General features: G+C 45.7%; 1 protein-coding gene across 2 annotated transcripts in view; it reads right to left on the bottom strand.

Annotated features, from left to right (window-relative positions):
- The window catches only part of ABCC3 (ATP binding cassette subfamily C member 3), a 120,639-nt gene that overhangs the window by 9,447 nt on the left and 84,306 nt on the right, over positions 1-26,886 (bottom strand). For both annotated transcript variants that reach the window (XM_040330890.1, XM_040330891.1), the window contains exons 9-25: positions 25,781-25,958; positions 24,297-24,458; positions 23,289-23,381; positions 20,983-21,186; positions 19,216-19,362; positions 18,313-18,400; positions 17,400-17,466; positions 15,650-15,776; positions 15,225-15,401; positions 12,688-12,855; positions 12,357-12,540; positions 10,259-10,364; positions 8,615-8,768; positions 6,865-7,072; positions 6,431-6,741; positions 4,858-5,057; positions 761-887 (exon numbers count right to left, since the gene is read on the bottom strand). In XM_040330890.1, coding sequence (XP_040186824.1) covers positions 761-887; positions 4,858-5,057; positions 6,431-6,741; positions 6,865-7,072; positions 8,615-8,768; positions 10,259-10,364; positions 12,357-12,540; positions 12,688-12,855; positions 15,225-15,401; positions 15,650-15,776; positions 17,400-17,466; positions 18,313-18,400; positions 19,216-19,362; positions 20,983-21,186; positions 23,289-23,381; positions 24,297-24,458; positions 25,781-25,958 — 2,701 coding nt within the window. The remainder of the gene's footprint in view (positions 1-760; positions 888-4,857; positions 5,058-6,430; positions 6,742-6,864; positions 7,073-8,614; positions 8,769-10,258; positions 10,365-12,356; positions 12,541-12,687; positions 12,856-15,224; positions 15,402-15,649; positions 15,777-17,399; positions 17,467-18,312; positions 18,401-19,215; positions 19,363-20,982; positions 21,187-23,288; positions 23,382-24,296; positions 24,459-25,780; positions 25,959-26,886) is intronic.

Below are 26,886 nucleotides of genomic sequence, written 5' to 3'. Positions count from 1 at the left end.
CTGAGACACAGCAGCCGGTGCCATTGGCGGTTTTTCTGCCCAAATGCTCCCATCCTAAATGCACTGGTGTGTGCATGGACACATAGACTAACATAGAGGTGCGTTTACAGGCAGAAAAAAAAAGCCAAATGTCTGTAAAAACAGTGATTTTTTTAAACCCAGTGTACAATAGCCCAATATAAGGGGGAAAAAACCCTGTTCACAGAAGCGGAGGTCCGCCAATTTTTTTTTAAAGTCAGCAGCTACAAATACTGCAGCTGTTGACATTTAAAATAAGGACACTTACCTGTCCAGGGCACCCGCAATGTCGGCACCCGATGCCAATCAATCCCTCGGCTGTCGGATGCTGCTGCTGCCGCCGCGCCATCTTTGGTAAGGGAATCAGGAAGTGAAGCCCTGGTTCCCTACTGCGCATGCGCGACTCGTGCTGCGCGATGCCAACAGCCCATGCTGCCTTCTGGGACCTGTGTGTTTCCCAGAAGACGGCGGGGGATGGGAAGGGGCGTAGATGCGAGTGGCTCGGGCATCTATGCCCAGAAGTGGGAGCAAAATACCTGTATTACACAGGTATCTGCTCCCCCCTGAAAGTTGTCAAATGTGACACCGGAGGGTGGGGGGGGGGGGGATGTGTTCTGAAAAGCGTAAGTTCCATTTTTGGGCGGAAGGAACGCCACTTTGTAATTTGGTTGAACTCAATAGACCGTTATTTTCAGTTTAGAACAATTTTATAAAATCAAAAAAAATCGATTTATTTTTTTACCTGCAATGCATAGGACACGGAGAGACCCACAAGCCCCGGGGTGAGGCTTTCTCTACCAATAACTGCAAATAGAGCCGCGAAGAGAACAACACAATTGCCAACAAACTCCACCCGTATTCCCAGCCACCTGCCAAGAAAACAGAACAGAAATTACGTCATTCACGTGGCTTTTGGTTTGTGATATTTATTTATGTAATAAATATGAAAATGAGTGATAAAATGTAAGAAGCTTAAAAGAAATGTAAATGACGGCCAGGTACGATGTCCTGTGACCACACATGGGAAGACAACGAGGCGCCATGACCGATATAAGACAGACATAACTAGAGAGGAACACATGAGGTCAGAAGACGGAATGAGATTTCGGTGCCATCATGAATGCTGTGACTATGCCATAGGGGAGGGTTATAGGGAGATGTCAACCATATTTAAAGCAGAGTTCCGGCCACAATTTCACTTTTTATATATAAATACCCCTGTAATACACAAGCTTAATGTATTCTAGTAAAGTTAGTCTGTAAACTAAGGTCCGTTTTGCTAGGTTGTTACAGCATTTAGACACTTTATAAAATAGAAATGGACTGGGGCCATCTTAAGTGTGGGCATCATGAAGCCAGACTGTATGACTTCCTGGATTTCAGCCTTGCAGATCTCGCACATGCTCAGTGCTGCACAAGCAGTGTAATAGGTTTCAGATCAGGTTTCAGCACCTGTACTGTCCAAGTCACATGATTCTTCGAGACTGGGGAGTGCACAGACTCCTGGGAATGTAGTGGGTGTAACTTTCCAGGAGTCTGTGCGATGTAGGTTAGGAAGCTTAAAGCGGAGTTCCACCTAAAAATTGAACTTCCTCTTAACCCACTCCTCGCCCCTTTACATGCCACATTTGGCATGTAATTTTTTTGGGGGGGGAGTGGGGGCTTCAGGAGAAGGGGACTTTCTGTCCCACTTCCGCCGAGGGGCTGGAAAGGCGATTAGCTTAATCGCCTTTTCACAGCCCCTCCCTGTAGGCGAGCGCCTGTCCAATCGGACGGCGCATGCGCAGTGGGTGCCCGGCCGTGAAGCCGAAAGCTGTCACGGCCGGGTGCCCACAGTGACAATGAAGACGCCGGCCGGGGAGGGGGGGGAGAGGAGCGGAGCCCCGGCCGGCGCGTCGCTGGAACGCGGGAGCAGGTAAGTGTCAGTTTATTAAAAGCCAGCAGCTACACTTTTTGTAGCTGCTGACTTTTAATAAACTTAAAAAATGGGTGGAAAACCCCTTTAAGCACCTAGGTGCAGGAAGTGGGAAGATTAACTATTCTGCCTAGCAACAACACTTTAAAGGCATGTAAAAAAAAAAAAAAAATTCTTAAAGGACTAATGACATTTTTTTAAAACTACTGATGTAATGTTATATTTATGGGTGGAACTCCACTTTAATATTAGAAACACAATAATATAATAATTAGCAATTACAAAATTTCCTGGACAATTCATTTTTGCTAAATTAATGGCATTTTCTGTAGAAGACAGTACAAATTTGCAAAGATGAAAGAAGAATCTACAACAACCAAACAGATTTTGGCCTTTTTTGCTCACATGACTACGGTAAGGGGAATGAACGTTCTGGGCTAATGCAATTTATGGTATTTAGTAACTGTGACAAAGAGCTAATAACAAAAATACAGGGTGGGGGAGGGTATACAGTATGCTACTTTTATTTGATAGTTAAAGCGGGGGTTCCGCGGGATTTCATATTTTTTTTTTTATGTGCATCTGCCGGTCGGTATGTCATTAATAGTTTACTTACGTGTCCGATTTCACTAGCCCTCCGCCTTGTCTTTCTGCAGTAAAAAGTACTTTATAAAATTCTGTCCTGAGCAGGTCCATCTTGCTTGTGGGCACTGTTAGGTAGATTCACAAAGAGTTAGGCCGGCTTATCAGTAGATAAGCCGGCCTAACTCAGAATCTACGCCGACGGATGTTTAAGCGTATGCTCAAACAGAGATACGCTTAAACATATCTAAGATAGGACGGCTTGCGCCGTCCTATATTAGATTGCAATTTTTCGGATGGCCGCTAGGTGCCGCTTCCATTGCGGCCGGCGTAGAATATGTAAATGAGCTTCTACGTCGATTCACGAACGTACGCCCGGCCGCCGCAGTCGCTTTACGCCGTTTCCGTAAGGCCTTAGGTGGCCTAAAGTTATTCCACCTATGAGGTGGAATAACAATGTTAAAGTATGGCCGCCGTTCCCGCACTGGGAAATGTAGGCGCCCGGCGCATGCGCAGTAACGAAAAACGTCAAAAACGTGAGGTCAAGCCTCATTACCATACAACACGCCCCCCTCCAACCCATTTGAATTAGGCGCCCTTACGGCCGCTCTTTTTTAAGGCTACGCCGCCGTAAATTAGCAGATTGAGAATCATTACTAGCCTAGCTAATTTACGGCGGCGTAGCCTAAACAGGCTACGCTACGCCGCCCTAAAGTTATTCCATTGTACCTGAATCTACCTATCTGAATCTGGGGCCCTGGGCCCTTTAATAATATATATATATATATATATATATATATATATATATATATATATATATATATATATATATATATATATATATATTTTTTTTTTACACATACATACATACATACATACATACATACACACAATAAATATATATATATATATATATATATATATATATATATATATATGTGTGTGTGTGTGTGTGTGTGTGTGTGTGTGTATGTATGTATGTGTAAAAATTATATATATATATATATATATATATATATATATATATATATATATATATATATATATATATATATATATATATATATATATATATATATAAAAAGTTAAAAAGAAAATAAATAAAAAAAAGGGAGGGTTGTCATCCGGGGCCCTCCGCACCCCTAAAAAAAAAATTGTCCCTTTAATAAAAAATAAAATAAAAAAAATAAAAAATAAAAATAAAAGAGGGGTTGCCATCTGGGCCCCTGGGAACCTCCGGACCCCTAAGAAAAAAAAAAGGGGGTTGCCATCCGAGCCCCTTACAGGTGTACTGCCTTGTACCCCCCTGATGGCGGCCCTGCTCTGCACACATGAAACAAACATAGGAAAACATGAAGCTGTTGTTGAACTACATCCAGTACACCAAGTACAACTGGAAGATCTGTGGAAATGTAAAAATAGTGGCTCTGCTGCTTGGAATGCAACTTGTTGCATATGGAAAAGGGGGCAGCCGTGCAAGTGAGTCGCATTACATTAAAAGAGAAGTATGGGAATTAAAAAAAAATAAACCCCATGCTGCATCTGTCCCCCACCGGCTGAAAAACACAACAATCCACCGTCGGGTATACTTTAAGGCAGGGGTGTCAAACTCAATTTCATCATGGGCCGCATCAGCATTATGATTGCCCTCAAAAGGGCCGGTTGTATCTGTAAGATTAGATGTCCAGCGCACCCCCTCCCCTTACATTAGATGTTAAGAGCCAACCCACCATCAGAAGTTGAGTCCCCCCACTCTCCCTTACATCACAGTGCACCCCCTTTCCTTATGCTGCTGCTGGGAAGAAGCTGGATGCATTGCTTGAAAGCAGAAAGTAGGGGTCTAGAGTAGGACCAGATGAGGGCTGGAGCTCTGCTGCAGGTGCAGGAGAGGTGCGAGGGCCACATGAAATGGCCTGGAGGGCCGGATTCGGCCCACGGGCCTTGTGTTTGCCACCTATGCTTTAAGGTCAGGTCTGCTACATCAGTACTTGCGATAAAAGTTTGCTACAGGGGAACGGATATGTAGGTGAGGTCAAGGCCCCTTTTAAAGGCACAGCATGGCATGAGGTTTTACCTGATTGGAGTGTGAAAGGGGACGGAGAGGTTTAATCCGACAGAGCAAACTGCAGGAAGAGAAGAAGAGGCAGAGATGACAGTTCCCTCACCCCGAGAGCAAGAGACAGAAGAAGCTAAAGCAGCAAAGCAAAACATTTTATATAGAAAGAGAGAAGTCACAAGAATAGCAAAAAAATATATAAAATAAAAATATGGAGGAGGAAAATTTATGTTGAATAATATTAGCAGAAGAAACAATTTATTAATGCAAATCCTGGATCTCTCACCTGTTGGACACGATGCCCGGGTAGTAGCTCTTTTGGTTGTCATCCACCTTGTTGTCACTGAATTGGATGAAACTGGTTTGCCTCCCATAGGCCCTGATGATACTGGCACCCGTGATGGTCTCTGAGAAATGGGAATATATGGGGGACCTGCTGACCGACTCCAGGCGCTTTAATTGCCGGGAAGTTGCTACATAGAACCTCTGTGATTGGGAGAGGACATTGCAGATTGTTTGTAATATTTAATACTATAAAATATGTATGCAAAAACATTACTATAAATGACACACTGGCACTTGGGGGTCCCAGAACAATGACACATTGACACTTGGGGGTCCCAGAACAATGACACACTGACGCTTGGGGGGCCCAGAACAACGACACAGAGACACCTGAAGACCCAGAATACTGACACTTGGCGGTCCAGTACAATGACACACTGACACTTGGGGGTCCCAGAACAATGACACACTGACACTTGGGGGTCCTAGAACAATGACACACTGACACTTGGGGTCCCAGAACAATGACACACCGACACTTGGGGGCCCAGAACAATGACACACTGACACTTGGGGGCCCAGAACAATGACACACTGACACTTGGGGGTTTCCAGAACAATGACACACTGACACTTGGGGTCCCAGAACAATGACACACCGACACTTGGGGGCCCAGAACAATGACACACTGACACTTGGGGGCCCAGAACAATGACACACTGACACTTGGGGGTTTCCAGAACAATGACACACTGACACTTGGGGGTCCCAGTACAATGACACACTGACACTTGGGGTCCCAGAACAATGACACACTGACACTTGGGGTCCCAGAACAATGACACACTGACACTTGGGGGTCCCAGTACAATGACACACTGACACTTGGGGTCCCAGAACAATGACACACTGACACTTGGGGGTTTCCAGAACAATGACACACTGACACTTGGGGTCCCAGAACAATGACACACTAACACATGGGGGTTTCCAGAACAATGACACACTAACACATGGGGGTCCGAGAACATCGACACACTAACACATGGGGGTCCGAGAACATCGACACACTAACACTTGAGGTTCCCAGTACAATGACACGCTGATGCTTGGTGGGGCTCATAACAATGACACACTGACGCTTGGGGGTCCCAGAACAATGACACACTGACGCTTGGGGGGCCCAGAACAACGACACACTGACACTTGGGGGTCCCAGAACAATGACACACTAACACATGGGGGTCCCAGAACAATGACACGCTGACACTTGGGGTCCCAGAACAATGACACACTGACACTTGGGGGTCCCAGAACAATGACACACTGACACTCGGGGTCCCAGAACAATGACACACTGACACTTGGGGTCCCAGAACAATGACACACTGACACTTGGGGGTCCCAGAACAATGACACACTGACACTCGGGGTCCCAGAACAATGACACACTGACACTTGGTGGTCCCAGAACAATGACACACTGACACTTGGTGGTCCCAGAACAATGACACGCTGACACTTGGGGGTCCAGTGATGAGATCTCTAGTAGTTCTTAGTATATATCACTCACCTGTACAAATACGTAGACAAATGCCAGCGGTATAATGACAACGGCGAAGAGTGGCGTACTGGACACGATCACTATCATGGTGGACAAAGATGTGAAAAATGTCGCCAGGAACATGAGGATGGTTGGGGGGATGACCTCATCGATCACATATATGTCTTTGGAGAACCGGTTGATGATGCGTCCGATCGGCGTCGTATCGTAGAAGGATTGCGGTGTGTGCATCTTATTGTCCAGGAGGGCCTCATGCAGCTTTCGGGCAGCACCAATACCCGCCATGGCCAACGTGAAGGAGGACACCATCACCAGCAGACCTGTACAGTGAAGTGGAGAGCGGTCACAGGTCAATGTTCAGAAGAGTGGGGATCATACCGACGTTCAACACTATTCGTTGACAGATTTTATGTTCCAAATTTGCATTCGCATCAATACATCACCTTGTAACAATCCAAGGGCTGCGTAAACGCCGAGTCGCATCTGTGTATTTTGCTGCGTCCCATTGATGATGGCCTCACTAGTCCAGTCGCTGAGCCACACGTTGGCCCCAATGGCGGAGGCATTCTGGCAGCAGTATAGGAAGCAAATAAATAGAGACACTGGGAGGCCAACCGCTTTAGCATATTGCCAGAATACCGTCATCTTCACCTAAAAACAAAAAATAAAGTAAAGTCAAATTCATAAAAAATTAAAAAAAAGACCCCTCAAGGCCACTTTCTACTGCACATCACTCGGATCTGGCAGCAGAGTGAAATACCCAGCTTTGGAAATGGCAATGGAAATAATATTATTCTTCTACATAAAGAGGCACGCGAATGCATGCATTAACCCTTTTGTTGCCTGAGTGCTTTTTGCACACATTTAAAAAATCATTTTTAGGCCTGAAGATTATTTAAAACCCCCAAAACTTTATATATTTTTCTGAAATTAAACACCCTAGAGCAGGGTTAGGCAACTTTAGAGAGATGAAGATGATCAAGTGAAAGATGACCGGGCAGAGTGTCCTGTTAGGGCTGGTTCACACCAGAACGCATTGCGTGCGTTTCCTGCACCACCTTCGAAACGCACTGCCTTTGTGATATACTGCGTGTGACGATCCATTGCTGACCCCAAATGTAAATTGCAAACGGAGTGTGTTTGTGGACACAAAAATAAAATGAGTAGTGCAAGGTTTAGGAGTGCGTTACGCTCAGAATGCAGGGATCAGGAGTGCGGTATGCTCAGAAGGCAGGGATCAGGAGTGCGGTACGCTCAGAAGACAGGGATCAGGAGTGCGGTACGCTCAGAAGGCAGGGATCAGGAGTGCGGTGAGCTCAGAAGGCAGGGATCAGGAGTGTGTTACGCTCAGAAGGCAGGGATCAGGAGTGCGTTACGCTCAGAAGACAGGGATCAGGAGTGCGTTACGCTCAGAAGGCAGGGATCAGGAGTGCGGTACGCTCAGAATGCAGGGATCAGGAGTGCGTTACTCTCAGAAGGCAGGGATCAGGAGTGCGATGCGCTCAGAAGGCAGGGATCAGGAGTGCGATGCGCTCAGAAGGCAGGGATCAGGAGTGCGGTACGCTCAGAAGGCAGGGATCAGGAGTGCGGTACGCTCAGAATGCAGGGATCAGGAGTGTGGTACGCTCAGAAGGCAGGGATCAGGAGTGCGGTACGCTCAGAAGGCAGGGATCAGGAGTGCGGTACGCTCAGAATGCAGGGATCAGGAGTGTGGTACGCTCAGAAGGCAGGGATCAGGAGTGCGGTACGCTCAGAATGCAGGGATCAGGAGTGCGGTACGCTCAGAATGCAGGGATCAGGAGTGTGGTACGCTCAGAAGGCAGGGATCAGGAGTGCGGTACGCTCAGAATGCAGGGATTAGGTTTTTTTTGGGAAATGAATCTCTTTGCAGTGACTATTGTCACCAGAACAGGTGTCCCCACTGGAAGATTTCCTCTCGATTCCTGTTCTGGTGACAACTCAAAGTTTAGCATCTACCGTCACTTTTTTGTCACTGAGAAGACGATCACCAGTACAAACAAACAGAGGGTGAATCTCCCCAGCAGGGACACACAGAGCACTAAAAACATGACAGAGGGTCCAATCCTTCCAATCAGAGGAAGCCATTCAGGAGATGATCCTGTACAACCGTGCAATACGGAAGGGAAGGTCGGAGTTCAGCTTTAAGATTGAAGATCAGCACATTTCACACACCCTCCCCGTCTCGGTGGTTTCTGTCTGGATGAGTTTATCCACCGGCGGTTTCTTTACTGCAACCGTCTCAGACGTCTTCCTCTCACAGACCCTCCTCCGCGTGGACAAGGCGTGCGGCGTCGGGTCCGAGTCCGATGACAGGACGCTGATCTGCCTGAAGGACACGAAAAAGAGTCACCATAACACACCACAAAGGCATGGGGCCCAAACATTCACAGCGATCATTCACACCGATCAAACTGATCACTCTCACACCAATCATTATCACAATGATCATTCACACTGACACACATCACACCGATCATTCACACACACACACACACACACACACACACATCACACCGATCATTCACACACACACACACATCACGCCGATCACATTGATCAATCACACCAATCATTCTCACACTGATCATTCACACCGATCACATTGATCAATCACACTGATCATTCACAACAATCATTCACAATGATCTTTCAAACATATCACACCGACCATTCACACTGTTTATTCACCCCAAACACAACATTCATTTACCCATGGACACTGATCATTGACACTTCACACTGATCATTCACACACATCACACCAATCATTCACACACATCACACCGATCATTCACACTGATCATTCACACACATCACACTGATTAACGCCTACCACACCGATCATTCACACTGTTTATTCACGCACATCACACTAATCATTCGCACACATCACACCCATAATTCACCCCAAACACAACATTCATTCACCCACAGACACTGATCATTGACACATCACACCAATCATACACACCAATCATTCACACTGATCATTCACACACATCACACTGATAATTCACGCCCTTCACACCGATCATTCACACTGATCATTTACACACACTGATCATTCACACACACATCACACACACACTGATCATTCACGCTCATCACACGATTATTCACGCACATCACACCAATCATTCACAGTGATCATTCACACACATCAGACTGATAATTCACACCTACCACACCGATCATTCACACTGATCATTCACGCACATCCCACTGATAATTCACGCCAAACACAACATTCATTTACCCACAGACACTGATCATTGACACATCACACTGATCTTTCACACCAATCATTCACACACATCACACCGATCATTCACGCCCATCAGACACACTGATCATTCACACATATCAAACTGATCATTTACAACAATCATTCACAACGATCGTACACACAGATCACACCAATCATTCACCCCAAACACAACATTCATTCACCCACACACTGATCATTCACACATCGCACCAATCATTCACGCTCATCACACCGATCATTCACCCCAAACACAAAATTCATTCACCCTAAGACACTGATCATTCACACATCACACCAACCATACACGCATTTCACACCGATTATTCCTGAATACACACATTGATCATTCATACATTGCACAAATCAATCATTCACCCCAAACACACACCATTTATCCACCCACACACATACTGATCATTCACACATCACACCAACCATTCACACTGATCATTCACAAATCGCCCAGTCATTTACAAGGATCATTCACATATCGCTCCAAACTTTCACACTGATCATTCACACCGATCATTTGAACCGACCACCCTAACCTGATGAACTTTTTGCGGGCCTCGTTGGCGATGGGCTCGTTGTCTACCAGGTCGGTGTGATTGCTCAGCGTTTCCTCCGCCAGTAACACCTCCTCCTCATCCAGGACTGGGGCAGAAGAAACAAATCAGAAGAAAAGTTCAATATGGTGGACGGGGAAGACGGATAAACGTCAGACTTCCATTGACATAAGGAATAACATTTGCAGAAGGTTAAGTTTCGAGTTACTACAACACGACAGTAACCAATAAATACAACACAGCGAAGGTAAAGCTGACAATATTTAAAGTGGACCTGTCATCCGTGGTCACACAGAGCCGCCTCCCGGGCATTATTGCCCACTTAAAGTGAAGGGGTTAACAAACATCAGTTTTCTTTGTGAGAACATTTTGCTGTCCCTTACTATAGATACTATTGTGGTCTAAGCCGGCAACAAACTTCTGGCCAGAAAAGTAGACATTTTTGATTGTTGTCATTGTTTTAGAAGAGCTCCTGTCAAACACTGGACCCAAGCTTAACTGCAGTTCTTTCAATAAGAAGCAACAATACCCTGAACCTTTAACATATTTGACCTATGGCATTTTAGACTGCCATCTGGAGCCTCTAGACAAATTACATCCCTCGTAGGAACCCAATTTGAAAGGATTACACTCATGTGGGAATGGCTACCAAAATTTTCAAGATAAAAAGGTCAGCAACACAATATGAAAGGGGAACTCTGCTAAGCAGGGCCACCATCAGGGGGGTACAGGCATTACACCTGTAAGGGGCCCGATGGTCCCCAGGAACGGCTGGCCCCCCTCCCGTTTTTTTTTTTTTATCTTTTATTTATGTATTTAGGGCCAGATTCTTGTAGAAGAGCGTATTTTTGTTCCGGCGTAGCGTGTCCTATTTACGCTACGCCTCCGCAACTTAGACGGGCAAGTGCAGTATTCACAAAGCACTTGCTCCGTAAGTTGCGGCGGCGTAGCGTAAATAGGCCGGCGTAAGCCCGCCTAATTCAAATGTGGAACAGGGGGGCGTGTTTTATGTAAATAACTTGTGACCCGACGTGATTGACGTTTTTCACGAACGGCGCATGCGCCGTCCGTGGAATATTCCAGTGTGCATTGCTCCAAAGTACGCCGCAAGGACGTATTGGTTTCGATGTGAACGTAAATGACGTCCAGCCCCATTCACGGACGACTTACGCAAACGACGTAAATTTTTCAAAATTCGACGCGGGAACAACGTCCATACTTAACATTGGTACGCCGCATGTACGCCACCATATAGCAGGAGTAACTTTACGCCGGGAAAAACGGCGTATCTGTACTGCGTCGGCCGGGCGTACGTTCGTGAATTCGCGTATCTAGCTGATTTACATATTTCTAGGCGTAAATCAGCGTACACGCCCCTAGCAGCCAGTGTAAATATGCAGTTAAGATCCGACGGCTGGTCGGATCTAATAGAAATCTATGCGTAACTGATTCTAAGAATCAGGCGCATAGATACGACCGCTCAGACTCAGAGATACGACGGCGTATCTGGAGATACGCCGTCGTATCTCCTTTGAGAATCTGGGCCTTATTTTTTGCATTACACCTGTAAGGGGCCCAATAGTCCCCAGGGCCCCTCTCCCGTTTTTTTTTTTTGCATTACACCTGTAAGGGGCCCAATAGTCCTCAGGGCCCCATACAGGCCCCCCCGGTTCTCTGCTCCAGGGGGGCCCTTGCCTAAAGCTTTGTAAGGGGCGGCCCCAAAATTTGTGATGGCTGCCCTGCTGCTAAGGGACAACACTTGGAGCAAAAGGCTAAAAGAAAGAAAAACTGCGAGGACCAAGAACCCGTTTTCCTGCAACAGTTTGAAATGCCTGGAGTCCTGCTTGCTACAGAAATTGTAAACCAGCTGTAACAGAGGCCAAGTGAATTTTACGGGTATTTCTGCCAATTAGATCAACAATACATTTTTGACATATTTGGGCTGCCATCTAAAGTTTTTAGACAGATTGCATCCCACATAAAAACTGATGAAGGAAGACAATTTGAAAGGACTAAAACAGAAACAAATTATAAAATATAATAATAAAACTAAATAATGTGAGAATTATGTGACATTTACTTGTCGGCTCTTCCTCTTCCACGTCATCGTCAAAGGCGTAGTTCCGCAGGAATTCGGCAAAAGCGCCATTTTGCTTCATCAGTTCCTGATAGGATCCCGTTTCGGACACCCTCCCGTCCACAATGACCACAATGTGATCGACTTGTGGCAGAAAACTGATACCGTGAGTGACCAGGAGCCGAGTCTGCGAGCGACAAACACCAGGAAATTTATGTCAGATTACTAAATATTTAAAAGTGTGGCCCCTGGGCCATGCATCCTTGGGTAGCTTCCCAGTTGGCCTATACAGTAAATCACAGGTAAGAACGACTTGTTCCCGATTTGTACTCGCCTTCCCTCGCAGCAGTCCATCGGGTCCAATGACATTGTCAAAGATGTGCTTAGCGACGTGAGCGTCCACGGCAGAGAGGGGGTCATCCAAGAGATACACATCAGAATTGCTGTAAACAGCCCGAGCCAAGCTGACCCTCTGCTTCTGGCCTCCGGATAGGTTAATACCCTGCAATGTTGGAGGGAGTGGAAAAAAAAATTCAGCAGGGAGCAGTAACACCGAACCAGGAGATGGATGAACAGGTTAGTGTGGTTGGCAGTGGTGCGTGTATCACAAGACTGGCTGAACAGGAGTCTGAATAGTCTTTTGGTCGGTGAACAGTAAAAATGTATGTATTGCAACTTTGCATTTGGATATTTGTCTGATGTTCCGTTTTAGGCTTCATTTAGATGTTAGGTTGGGGGATGGAGGGAGGGCGGTAAAAATGTGCGGCTGAGCTGCGTTTTTGCCGTCCGCTCCTTAAGCTGCAATAGGTGGTGGGGGTGTTTACATGACGTGGTCACAATGCTGCTCTTTGTGCGAGAAGCAAAGTCTACCCAACATGTAGCGATCAGTGGGCGGCAAGCCCCCCCCCCCCCCAGCATGACAAATTCAAGTGTTAAAAAGGTGCACCCCCGACACCCTCTGACCCCCTACTACCCCCCCCCCCCCCCCTAGAAGCAACAGGCTAAAATTACGTCTGCAAAGACCTAGAACCTGTTTTCCTGCATTAGCTTGAGATGCCTGGAGTCCTGCTTGCTACGTAAATTGCGGACCAGCTATAACAGATGCTAGGAGAGGAGCCTACACAACTGTGCGTGACTAAGGGACGTCTGGAGTTCAGCGTTTAATTGTGACACACTATCCACTACTCCCAACCCTAAAACTTAAAGGGGTTGTAAAGGTACCTTTATAACTTCCTTTACCTTAGTGCAGTCCTCCTTCACCTACCTCATCCTTCCATTTTGCTTTTAAATGTCCTTATTTCTTCTGAGAAATCCTCCCTTCCTGTTCTTCTGTCTGTAACTCCACACAGTAATGCAAGGCTTTCTCCCTGGTGTGGAGTGTCATGCTCGTCCCCTCCCTTGGACTACAGGAGAGTCAGGACGCCCACTAACACAAAGCTCCTTTCTCTATCTGCAACGTGTAGAGCGTCCTGACTCTCCGGTAGTCCAAGGGAGGGGGCGAGCACGACACTCCACACCAGGGAGAAAGCCTTGCATTACTGTGTGGAGTTACAGACAGAAGAACAGGAAGTGAGGATTTCTCAGAAGAAATAAGGACATTTAAAAGCAAAATGGAAGGATGAGGTAGGTGAAGGAGGACTGCACTAAGGTAAAGGAAGTTATAAAGGTACCTTTACAACCCCTTTAAGTTTTAGGGTTGGGAGTAGTGGATAGTGTGTCACAATTAAACGCTGAACTCCAGACGTCCCTTAGTCACGCACAGTTGTGTAGGCTCCTCTCCTAGCATCTGTTATAGCTGGTCCGCAATTTACGTAGCAAGCAGGACTCCAGGCATCTCAAGCTAATGCAGGAAAACAGGTTCTAGGTCTTTGCAGACGTAATTTTAGCCTGTTGCTTCTAGGGGGGGGGGGGGGTAGTAGGGGGTCAGAGGGTGTCGGGGGTGCACCTTTTTAACACTTGCTTTCAGTGTTGAGAGCCCCGGTGCTACCTGAAGCCCACTGGGCGTTGGTTTCTCAACCCACGAATACAAAGTGCCCTGAAAAACGGGCTCAGTATTTTCTTTTCTTTCAAGACATTGGCCCGGATTCACAAAGCACTTACGCCGACGTATCTCGAGATACGCCACGTAAATATAAACTATGCGCCGTCGTATCTATGCGCCGTGCCCACAATCTGAGATACGCCTAAAAATAGGCTTCCTACGCCGTCGTATCGTGGGCACATATTTACGCTGGGTGCATTTGCCGCTCCCATCGATTTTCTATGCACATATGCAAATGAGGGAGATACGCCGATTCACGAACGTACTTGCGCCCGGCGCATAATATACGCGGTTTGCGTAAGTCCGACGTAAAGTTACTCCCCATATATGAGGCGCAACCCATGCAAAGGTATGGACCAGGGAACACAGCCGTCGTATTTTACGTAATTTACGTAGTACGTGAATAGTGCTGGGCGTAGGTTACGTTCACGTCGTAGGCAGTGATCCGTCGTATCTTAGAGAGTAATTCCGACGTGATTGTGAGCATGCGCACTGGGATGCGTCCACGGGACGGCGCATGCGCCGTTCGTTTGAAGTACTTGGATGGCACTCGGCCCATCATTTGCATGGGGTCACGCCTCATTAGCATGGCTCACGTCCACTTCCACCCACGACGGCTTACGTCGAGGAAACCCAGTGCAGTTTGGGAGGCATGTGCTTTATGAATTCGGTGCTTGCCTCTCTGCGCAATGTCGGCGTAGCGTATATTAGATACGCTACGCCGGCATAAATATGCGCCAATGTATATGAATCCTGGGCCATTGTATTTTCTTGCACATTTATTCCTCCTGCAAAAGTGAGCAGCTCACGACGGGAGGAGATACAATTACCTTCTCGCCGATCTCCGTCTGGTCTCCTCCCGGCAGCATCTCCAAGTCCGTGACCAGGGCACATGCTTCCAGAACCTTCTTGTAGTTCTTCTCACTATCTGGCCGGCCAAAGAGAATGTTGTCCTTCAGGGTGGAATTCTGTATCCAGGCCTGCTGGGGGACGTAGGCAACCGAACCCTAAAAACAAAGAGATACAAACAGGAAAATGATCAATGAGGGCCATTAGGTTAGTAACTGTGCAAAGATCCCGAGACGCCAAATATCCGGCGTTCAGGATTGAGAGTCAAGGCTGGAGGAGGGGAAGAGCTTGTCCAAATATAAAGTACTAGGGAAGAGATCGATTTCCCTGACAAAAATGTGTATTTTTCCAAGATCTGGATTATAATAGAACATTGGAAACAAATATAGACAAGAATCCTACCAACCCTGATGGAGACATCCCCTTCCAACTTCTCCGTTTCTCCAAGGAGAGCCGACACCAGAGACGACTTTCCACAGCCGACGTGGCCGACTATAGCAACCAGTGAGCCGGTGGGGACCAGTAAATTGATGCTGTGGAAGAGTCAAAGGAGTGAATGTTAGACACCAGAAATGACCAATGTCTTGTATATGTGTAATGACATAATCAGAAATATCCAATAAGATTCTTTGAAATTTGGATGAATATTTTGCAATTCAGAAAATTCGGATGTATTTGAATTTCCAAATTACAATAGTAATGAATTTAAACTAATCCGAAATAACAGATCACAATTTCAGATGAAATGCGAAATTCGAATACTTTTCTAACCAAATGTGAATAGTTTTCAAATCGAATTCGAATTTAGAAGAGAATAAAATAGACTAGAAAACACGGGAATAGAAACAAATATAATAGAATAGAAAATAAAATAGATTTTTTTTTTATAGAACATAAAAGAATAGAGTAAAACAGAACAAAATAGAATAGAGGATAAAAGAACAGAATAGAATAGAAAAGGAACAGAATAGAATTAAAAATAGAGAAGAATAACATAGAAAGAGAGGGAGAAGAGAGGGCCCAGGTAGAATCCAGTTTTTTTTTTATCAAAGCTTCATTAACAAGCTGAAGTTAGAAGCTGATTGGCTCCCATGCAGGGGCGGACTGACAACTTCATGGGGCCCCTGGGCAATAGGAGATTATGTGGCCACACAGTATACACACACATACAGTATACACACACACAATATATACACACACTGAAAAGGTACTTTAGAGGCGGGACCAGGGCCGATTCGCCCTATAGGCTTACTATGCAAGCCGCTTAGGGCCCCGCAAAGCTGCAGAAGGCCCCCCAAATTACTAGAGGCCCCGTCTGGTGAGAAATGATTTTTGGCCCCTCACCCAGCATCTCAACTCGCTGGCTGCATGGGAGAAGAGGTAATAAGTCAACACCCCCTGCTTCTCACTTTAATGTAAGAGGTCATTTCCAACAGCAGCCCCCCCCGACTTATCAACTTTAATGTGACATGTCATTTTGCTTAGGGCCCCAGGGAGGTCAGGATCGGCACTGGGCGGGGCAACTATAATCTTGGGATTTTTTTTAAAAACACTGATTTTTACATACTGTCCCTAGTTTTACTGAGGCTGGTAACCCTGATGGGGCCCCCTAGTGGCATGGGGCCCTCGGGCAGTGCCCGAGTGACCAAATGGTCAGCCCGCCCCTGCTCCCATGTACAGTTGCACCAGGTTTTGCACGCTCCGGTTTTAGTAAATCTCCCCCTCCTGTGTGTAATAAGGAAAGTATCAGAGAAGCAGGAACTGAGCGCCACCTACTATGAGGCCACTGGGAGAAACAACCCCGGAAAGGCCAGGAGTGATAGGCGATGGGTTCAGGAAGTCATATATCTGCCTTATACACACACTCCCCATCCTCATTATTTCCTGCACACTGCCTGCAGTTCATACACTATTATAGACATGGGGCTGAACTATAATCATGGTGTTCTGGTAATGATCTTCTTCCTTCTGATGTCACAGATTCTAAGAAAGGAAGCAGAAGATGAGAGTCCAGCAGCACATTCTGTTCTAGACCTGTTGGAAACCATTACAAAGGTTCAAAAAGCCTACAAATTGGCCACAGTTCTAATATTACATAAACAAGGAAAAGAAAGAAGTCACATTTGTGTCATTTGTATAATTAATAATATTCTTACTTATCTAGAACCGGTTCGCTGCTTCTCGCCCAGCTGAATGTCCCTTTGTGCACCGTGATGGCATTTCCTGGCAAAGACACAAAGACGTTTCCTTTGTTATTATGGCTTATACATAAAAAGGTATAAAAATTCCTTTGCTTGTAATGTGCAGAGCCAACACTAGGTGGTGCAAAATCATTCCAATGCAATTTTTCTTACAGCCTTGACTCTGTAGCAGGGGGGTCTCCAAACTTTCTAAAGGGCCAGTTTACTGTCCTTAAACTTAAAGGGGCTGTAAAGGTACAATTCCCCCCCCCCTAAATAGCTTCCTTTCCCTTAGTGCAGTCCTCCTTCACTTACCTCATCCTTCCATTTTGCTTTTAAATGTCCTTATTTCTTCTGAGAAATCCTCACTTCCTGTTCTTCTGTCTGTAACTCCACACAGTAATGCAAGGCTTTCTCCCTGGTGTGGAGTGTCGTGCTCGCCACCTCCCTTGGTCTACAGGGGAGTCAGGACGCCCACTAACACACAGCTCCTTTCTCTATCTGCAACGTAGAGAGTGTCCTGACTCTCCTGTAGTCCAAGGGAGGGGGCGAGCACGACACTCCACACCAGGGAGAAAGCCTCGCATTACTGTGTGGAGTTGCAGACAGAAGGTGGCATAAAAACAAGGCGAAAAATATTCTTTAGGTGGCTAATAATGTATTTGATTTTATCTTAGCAGTTGTTCAGCAAGGATGTTGCCTGTACTGACATACAGCTAGGTGCAATGGAGGACAACATGGAAGCAAATACTGTAAAATGTAAATATCACATAAAAGTGGCTTTCCAGTTGATGACCCACGAATATCACCCCACTGATAACACATTGCGCTTCCCTCTTTATCATAGGACAGCTTGCCCTTTGGGGTGCAGGAAACAAAGTTAACTTACCAGGAAGAGTCTTATCCTTGTTCACGGCATCAGGGTCTAGCTCATCATTGGCCAGGAAATTCTGAATTCTTTTTATGGAGACGCTAGCCTGCGGCAGAAGATAAAATGTTGGAAATGTTTTACCACAACATGGACACGTATGCTCAGGTGAAGTCGGTTTGCATGCTCATGCTTGGATCGCCGCGCGACTATTTATGTTGGCAGAATGGCACAGCTGGGCACATGGACGTACAGGTAATGTCCCCTTTAAGATGCCCAGCTGTGGGCTGCGAGCGCAAAAAAATGGTCCCAAAAATGTGTCAAAAGTGTCCGATGTGTCCGCCATAATGTCGCAGTCATGAAAAAAAAAACGCTGATCGCCGCCATTAGTAGTAAAAAAAAAAAAATTAAATTAAAATGCCATATTTTGTAAACGCTATAAAATCAATAAACGCTCATTGCGATTTTTTTTACCAAAAATATGTAGAAGAATACGTATCGGCCTAAACTGAGGAAAAAAAAAAGTTTATATATTTTTGAGGGATATTTATTACAGCAAAAAGTAAAAAATATTGCATTTTTTTTTAAATTGTGGCTCTATTTTTGTTTATAACGCAAAAAATAAAAAACGCAGAGGTGATCGAATACCACCAAAAGAAAGCTCTATTTGTGGGGAAAAAGGACGCCAATTTTGTTTGGGAGCCACGTCGCACGACCGCGCAATTGTCAGTTAAAGCGACGCAGTGCCGAATCGCAAAAAGGGGCCAGGTCCTTTTACCTGCATATTGGTCCGGGTCTTAAGTGGTTAAATGTTACACAATGCCACCCATTATTCATAGTCAGTCCAACGATCACCATTTCCGTGTATTTCCCAATCTAGATATGAAGGAAGAGGCACATAGAGGATATATAGGATTTGCTCACCTGTGCCAGGTTGCTGATGACCTGGGGCAGCATATTCAGAGGGAATCTCAGGATATTGAACAGTGAGAGCGACACGAACGCTTTCTCTGCATCCAGAATGTTCGTCTCCTTAACGCTGACATACACCGCAAACGTGGTCAGCGCCACCTACAAAGTGGTGAAAAAGGTGAAATGACTTCTTCATACTATTAGCTAGATTCACAGAGATTGCCCTAACTTTAAGGCGGTGTAGCTTAGCGTGTTTAGGCTACGCCGCCGTAAGTTAGCGAGGCAAGTACTTGATTCTCAAAGTACTTGCCTGCTAAGTTACGGCGGCGTAGCCTAAAGCTGGCGGGCGTAAGGGCGCCTAATTCAAATGTGTCTGAGGGGGCGTGTTTTTAGGATAATGAGGCTTGACCCGACGTGATTGACGTATTGTTTGAACTGCGCATGCGCCGGGCGCCTACATTCCGGCTAAGTCCGCCGCACGGGGCCTATTGATTTCGACGTGGACGTAAACAACGTAAATCCCTATTCATGGACGACTTACGCAAACGACGTAAAAAACTTTCGAATTTCGAAGCGGGAACGGCGGCCATACTTTAACATTACTATTCCAACTATTTGTTGGAATAACTTTAGGCCTGATAAAGCGTTACGTAAACGGCGTAAATGTACTGCGTCGGCCGGGCGTACGTTCGTGAATAGGCGTATCTACTGATTTACATATTCTACGCTGACCGCAATGGAAGCGCATGCGGGGACAGGGAAAAAAGTAGTGGGGGCCAACTATAAAATGCATGTTTTGCAGTGAGCCCCCTTCCTACTGTATTGGGCCCCCCCAGGATGGCAGAAAACAAGGAGGTATGTCACAGCACAGTCCTTCCTGAAGTCGCGCTCCTCCCTGCCAATGAGGATCCAGGGAGAGGGAGAGCAGACTGGGTGGCCATGGCTATGCAAGCGGCTCTCGCATTATGCATTGCACAGTGCCAGTGAGCAGAGGGAGACATCCCCTGCAGGAGCTGTCAGGGACGCTCTGCTTCTCAGGAGAGCATGTGTCCACTCGGTGGCGACCCAAGCAAGATGCCGGGCACCCGCTACATATAGAAACAAATGGTGTTTTAATTGGGGGGCACATGGTGGGGCACAGCATAATGTTGGGGGGGTCATGGCCCCCTCTGGCCCCCCCCTAGTGACGCCACTGTTAACATTTACCCAGAAAGAGCAAACATTCACCCACAGGGGGCCGACATTAACCCAGAGAGAACATTCACTCAGTGTACATTCAATTCAGAGAGGGATCAATTCTCCCAGAGAGAACATTCACTCAGTGTACATTCACCCAAAGGGGCTGACATTAACCCAGAGAGAACATTCACTCAGTGTACATTCACCCACAGGGGGCCGACAATAACCCTGAGAGAATATTCACCCAGTGTACATTCATTCACAGAGGGATAAATTCTCCCAGAGAGAACATTCACTCATAGGAGGTAAAAATTTGCCCAGAGAACATTCACCCACAAAGGAATGACATTCACCCAGAGTACATTCACCCACAGAGGATTACATTTGCCCAGAGAACATTCACCCACAGAGGAATTTCATTCACCCAGTGTACATTCACCCACAGAGGAATTTCATTCACCCAGTGTACATTCACCCACAGAGGATTACATTTGCCCAGAGAACATTCACCCACAGAGGAATTTCATTCACCCAGTGTACATTCAGAAAGCGATGTACAGCACCCTGCACTGCATAGACAAGCATATGGACGCTTCTCACCAAGAAGGGGGCGCTGGTCCAGGCGAAGGTGGACAGAGCGTTGAGATAGGCCGCCTTCCGCAGGACGTTCAGCTCTTTGCTGCGGATCTCCAGGACCTTCTGGGCAAACGACGGCTCCCAGGCGTAGAGTTTGAGGACTTTAATGCCGTTGAGGATCTCGTTCATCAGTTTAATTCTGGAGTCCTTGTACTGCATCTGCTCCACCTATTCACACGGCAAGGAACATCAGAAATCATTAAAGCGGAAGTTCCGGCCACAATTTCACTTTTTAAATATAAATACCCCTGTAATACACAAGCTTAATGTATTCTAGTAAAGTTAGTCTGTAAACTAAGGTCCGTTTTGTTAGGTTGTTACAGCATTTAGACACTTTATAAAATAGAAATTGACTGGGGCCATCTTAAGTGTGGGCATCATGAAGCCAGACTGTATGACTTCCTGGATTTCAGCCTTGCAGATCTCGCACATGCTCAGTGCTGCACAAGCAGTGTAATAGGTTTCAGATCAGGTTTCAGCACCTGTACTGTCCAAGTCACATGATTCTTCGAGACTGGGGAGTGCACAGACTCCTGGAAAGTTACACCCACTACATTCCCAGGAGTCTGTGCGGTGTAGGTTAGGAAGCTTAGGCACCTAGGTGCAGGAAGAGGGAAGATTAACTATTCTGCCTAGCAACAACACTTTGAAGGCATCTAAAAAAAAAAAATCTTAAAGGACTAATGACATTTTTTTAAAACTACTGATGTAATGTTATATTTATGGGTGGAACTCCACTTTAACTAACATGAGTCAGGCAAAGGAGTGACCCAAAGCAGCCAATAAGAAAGCATCTTTCTCTGTCCTGACTGTGCTAAACTGAAAGGTGGAGTGCGATTTGTTGTTGTACTGCACTCAGTACGTAGCGCACCCCTGAACTCTTCACTCTGTATGTAGTGCACCCCTGAACTCTTCACTCTGTATGTAGTGCACCCCTGAACTCTTCACTCTGTAGGTTTCCACGTAGCGCACCCCTGAACTCTGTATGTAATGCACCACTGAACTCTGCACTCTGTACGTAGCGCACCCCTGAACACTGCACCCAGCGCACCCCTGAACTCTCCACTCTGTATGTAGTGCACCCCTGAACTCTTCACTCTGTAGGTTTCCACGTAGCGCACCCCTGAACTCTGTATGTAATGCACCACTGAACTCTGCACTCTGTACGTAGCGCACCCCTGAACACTGCACCCAGCGCACCCCTGAACTCTCCACTCTGTATGTAGTGCACCCCTGAACTCTGCAGGTAGTACACGTAGCGCACCCCTGAACTCTCCACTCTGTACGTAATGCACCCCTGAACTCTGCATGTAGCGCACTCCTGAACACTGCACTCAGCGCACCCCTGAACTCTCCACTCTGTACGTAGCGCACACCTGAACTCTCCACTCTGTACGTAGCGCACACCTGAACTCTCCACTCTGTACGTAGCGCACACCTGAACTCTCCACTCTGTACGTAGCGCACACCTGAACTCTCCACTCTGTACGTAGCGCACACCTGAACTCTCCACTCTGTACGTAGCGCACACCTGAACTCTCCACTCTGTACGTAGCGCACACCTGAACTCTCCACTCTGTACGTAGCGCACACCTGAACTCTCCACTCTGTACGTAGCGCACACCTGAACTCTCCACTCTGTACGTAGCGCACACCTGAACTCTCCACTCTGTACGTAGCGCACACCTGAACTCTCCACTCTGTACGTAGCGCACACCTGAACTCTCCACTCTGTACGTAGCGCACACCTGAACTCTCCACTCTGTACGTAGCGCACACCTGAACTCTCCACTCTGTACGTAGCGCACACCTGAACTCTCCACTCTGTACGTAGCGCACACCTGAACTCTCCACTCTGTAGGTAGTGCACCCCTAAACTCTCCACTCTGTACGTAGCGCACACCTGAACTCTGCACATAACACTCCTGGTATTTATTGCCCCTTTAACATCCTCCCACAGCAATTTGGCCACGCCCATCATTCGATGTGGTTCGATGGGGGGTGCGATTGCGTTTTTTCACCTAAATCGCTGAGAAAAAAAAAGCCCTGCATAAATTTATATATAGTCTTACAGATACAACCGTCCCTTTGAGGTCAACCATAATGTGTATGCAACCCACAATGAAATTTGTGTTTGACACCCCTGCACACATTTCGGGAGCGTGTTCACAGGTCATTAGAAGGTGGAGAACTCCTTTAAATCATTTTTTTGGTGGGTTGTACTTGTAGCTTGCAGGCATTGGGATTGGTCCATGTACTCCTAAGCTCACCTGGAAGGCACGGGTCTTCATGGCAATAAAAGCATTAATGGGGATGAGCAGGACCATGACAGCCACTCCTGCTAGGACAGAAGGCCCCAATGTCTGAAAGAAAGAAAATAGGCCATTAAAATAGTACAGAGCGGCGCACATTCCTCGCAAACAAATTGTATTAATCCTGGGCCATATTCTCAAACAAGTTACGCCGGTGTATCTACTGATACACCGGCGTAAATGGAATTTCCCGCCGGCGTATCATTATTTTGTATTCACAAAACAAGATACGCCGGATTTAGGCTAGGATTCGACTGGTGTAAGTCACTTACACTGTCGGATCCTAAATGTAATTACTCCGCCGGCCGCTAGGTGGCGTTTACGTTCAGGTCTCATTTGTTTATGCAAATGAGCCTGATACGCCGATTCCCGAACGAAATCGCGTCGCGTAACCATCGCTAACATCGTTTGCGTAAGCGTAAGGTTACCCCTGCTATATGAGGGGTAACCTTACGCCAGTCCCACGTATGCCATGTTAAGTATGGCGTTGGGTACGTCGTTTTACTAAGTCGTTCTTGAATACGACTTTACGTCAATGACGCACACGTCGGCGTCATTGACGTTTTCCGCCGAGAACTGGAGCATGCGCACTGGGCTATTTTTAGCCCGGCGCATGCGCAGTTCGATCGAAACGGGGGCGCGCTTAATTTAAATATAAGCCACCCCCTTTGAAATACGCAGGGATACGCCGGGCCAAATACACTACGCCGCCCCAAACTACGGAGCAAGTGTTTGGGGAATACGGCACTTGCTCCAGTAGGTTGGGGCGGCGGAGTGTAAATGGCTTACGCGACGCCCGCCGGAAATCTACGGGAATATGGCCCCAGATTACTAGAAATGTAATTACTAATTGTCCACAAGGGGGAGCAGTGTAGCCTTCAATTATGTGGCGGCTGATGCAGGACTGTGGTGGCAAACTTGTAACTCCCCTCCCCCTCCCCAATTATTGGACCCCCCAATCATTACCTCCCAAAGGAAATAAAGAGCCAGAAAGATCTGCAGAGGAGCCGACCACAGCATGTTCAGGAAGGTGGTGAGGTCCTGGAATCGCTGAGCGTCCACCGACATCAGATTGACCACTTCGCCGACGGTAGATGATCGCTTTGCGGCATTCGTGATGACCAGAGACTGCGGACAGAAGGACAGAGAGGCTCAACAGACGTTCTTTACCGTTATTAGCGCCATTTCTGTTTATTCTGGAATTCCAGGTCATTCGTTATAATTGCAATTTGTAAGTGCGAAAAAAGAAAAAAAAATTGTAAAAAAAAAAAGAAGGAAAATCTGAAATAATTAATAACTAAACTATTACTCCATTTACTAAGCCTGAAGTAATATCTCAGTATGGATTCATACAGGAGCCTGCTCTGTATATACATCTATAGGTAGATTCAGTAAGAGTTAGGCCGGCTTATCAGTAGAATCTACGCCGACCTAACTCAGAATCTACGCCGACTTATGTTTAAGCGTATGCTCAAAACAGAGATACGCTTAAACATATCTAAGATACGACGGCCTCCGCCGTCCTATCTTAGGTTGCAATATTTCGGATGGCCGCTAGGTGGCGCTTCCATTGCGGTCGGCGTAGAATATGTAAATGAGTAGATACGCCGATTCACGAACGTACGCCTGGCCGCCGAAGTCGATTTACGCCGTTTCCGTAAGGCATTTTCAGGCCTAAAGTTATTCCATCTATTAGGTGGAATAACAATGTTAAAGTATGGCCGCCGTTCCTGCTTCGAGATTCAAAATTTTTACGTCGTTTGCGTAATTCGTCCGTGAATAGCGATTTACGTCGTTTACGTCCATGTCGAAATCAATAGGCCCGTACGGCGTGCTTAGCCGCAATGCACACTGGGAGATGTAGGCGCCCGGCGAATGCGCAGTAAAGAAAACGAACGTCAAAAACGTGAGGTCAAGCCCCATTACCATAAAACACGCCCCCCTCAAACACATTTGAATTAGGCGCCCTTACGCCCGCCGATTTAGGCTACGCCGCCGTATATTAGCAGGCAAGTACATTGAGAATCATGTACTTGCCTCGCTAACTTACGGCAGCGTAGCTTAAATTCCTTAAGCTACGCCGCCGCAAAGTTATGCCAACGTACCTGAATCTACCTACTAGTGCTCCTATTCCTGGAGGCCTGTGTAGGCACTGCCTCTGTCAGCCTGCTTAGAAATTTCAGCTGATGTGTAGTGATGATAGGATTGCAATAGAAGAACACACAGCACAGTGAAAAAGGAGGGCCAGCAACTGACTATCTATATAGGAACCAAGTTGTAGTTTTAAACCAGGGATCTTCAAACTACGGCCCTCCGGCTGTTGCAGAACTACACGTCCCACAAGGCCATTGTAAAACTCTGACATTCACAGACAACTGGAGGGCCGTTGTTTGAAGGCCCCTGTTTTAAACAGTGCTTGTTATAGCATGAAGGTGGTGCCCTCTGCTCACCTTTCGGTATATGATCCCGGTGATGGCGCTTCTCAGACGCATCCCGGTGACGAAGCAATACTGGAAGTGCTGGTGAAGGATGAGGGTTTGAACGACGGAGGAAAGAAACATCAGCGCAGCGATGCTGAATCCCCACCAGGCCGGCGCACTGGGGTCTTTGACGAAATGTATCAGGATGCTAAAGAGAAAGGAGATCAGCACAGAGATCACAATGGGGGGAGATTTACTAAAACGGGAGCACTCAGAATCGATTGCAGCGGTGCATGGGAGCCAATCAGCTTCTAGGTTCAGCCTATTCAATTAAGCTTTGATAATAGAAACTGGAAGCCGATTGGTTTCTATGCAGAGCCTGATTTTGCACTCTGCAGCTTTAGAAAATAAACCCCAATAGATCTTCCATCTATAAAAGGAAATAACATAATACAAGTATTACAATATACAGGGTCATAATGGGAGTGCTAATTATTAGCTATTGCGAAACATCTTGTAAGATTTAACTAGGCCAGACGGGCAAACCTGGGAGACACAAAATATATATATATAAAATGTATGTATTACAAATATTTATATATTAATATATTTTTATTTTATTTTTTTATATAAAAAATATATATATATATATATATATATATATATATATATATATATATATAAAAATATATAAATATGTGTAATATATATATATATATATATATAAATAAATAAATAAAAATGTATTTGTATATATTTTATAAAAAAAATAAATTAAAAAGATTATATATATATATATATATATATATATTATGTGTGTGTATGTAAAAGTAAATAAATATTATATATATATATTTAAAATGTATTAGTATATATTTTATATAAAAAAAAAAAGTTATGTTATATATATATATATTATATATTATATATATATATAATATAACATAACTTTTTTTTTTTTATATAAAATATATACTAATACATTTTAAATATATATATATAATATTTATTTACTTTTACATACACACACATAATATATATATATATATAAAACACTTTTTAATTTTTTTATATAAAATATATACAAATAATTTTATATATATATATGTGTGTGTGTGTGTGTGTGTGTGTGTGTG

The sequence above is a fragment of the Rana temporaria genome, chromosome 12, assembly GCF_905171775.1.
Source record: "Rana temporaria chromosome 12, aRanTem1.1, whole genome shotgun sequence".
NCBI lineage: Eukaryota > Metazoa > Chordata > Amphibia > Anura > Ranidae > Rana > Rana temporaria.
Note: the sequence above shows the minus strand (reverse complement) of the source record. Positions and strands in the feature narration are given on the sequence as shown.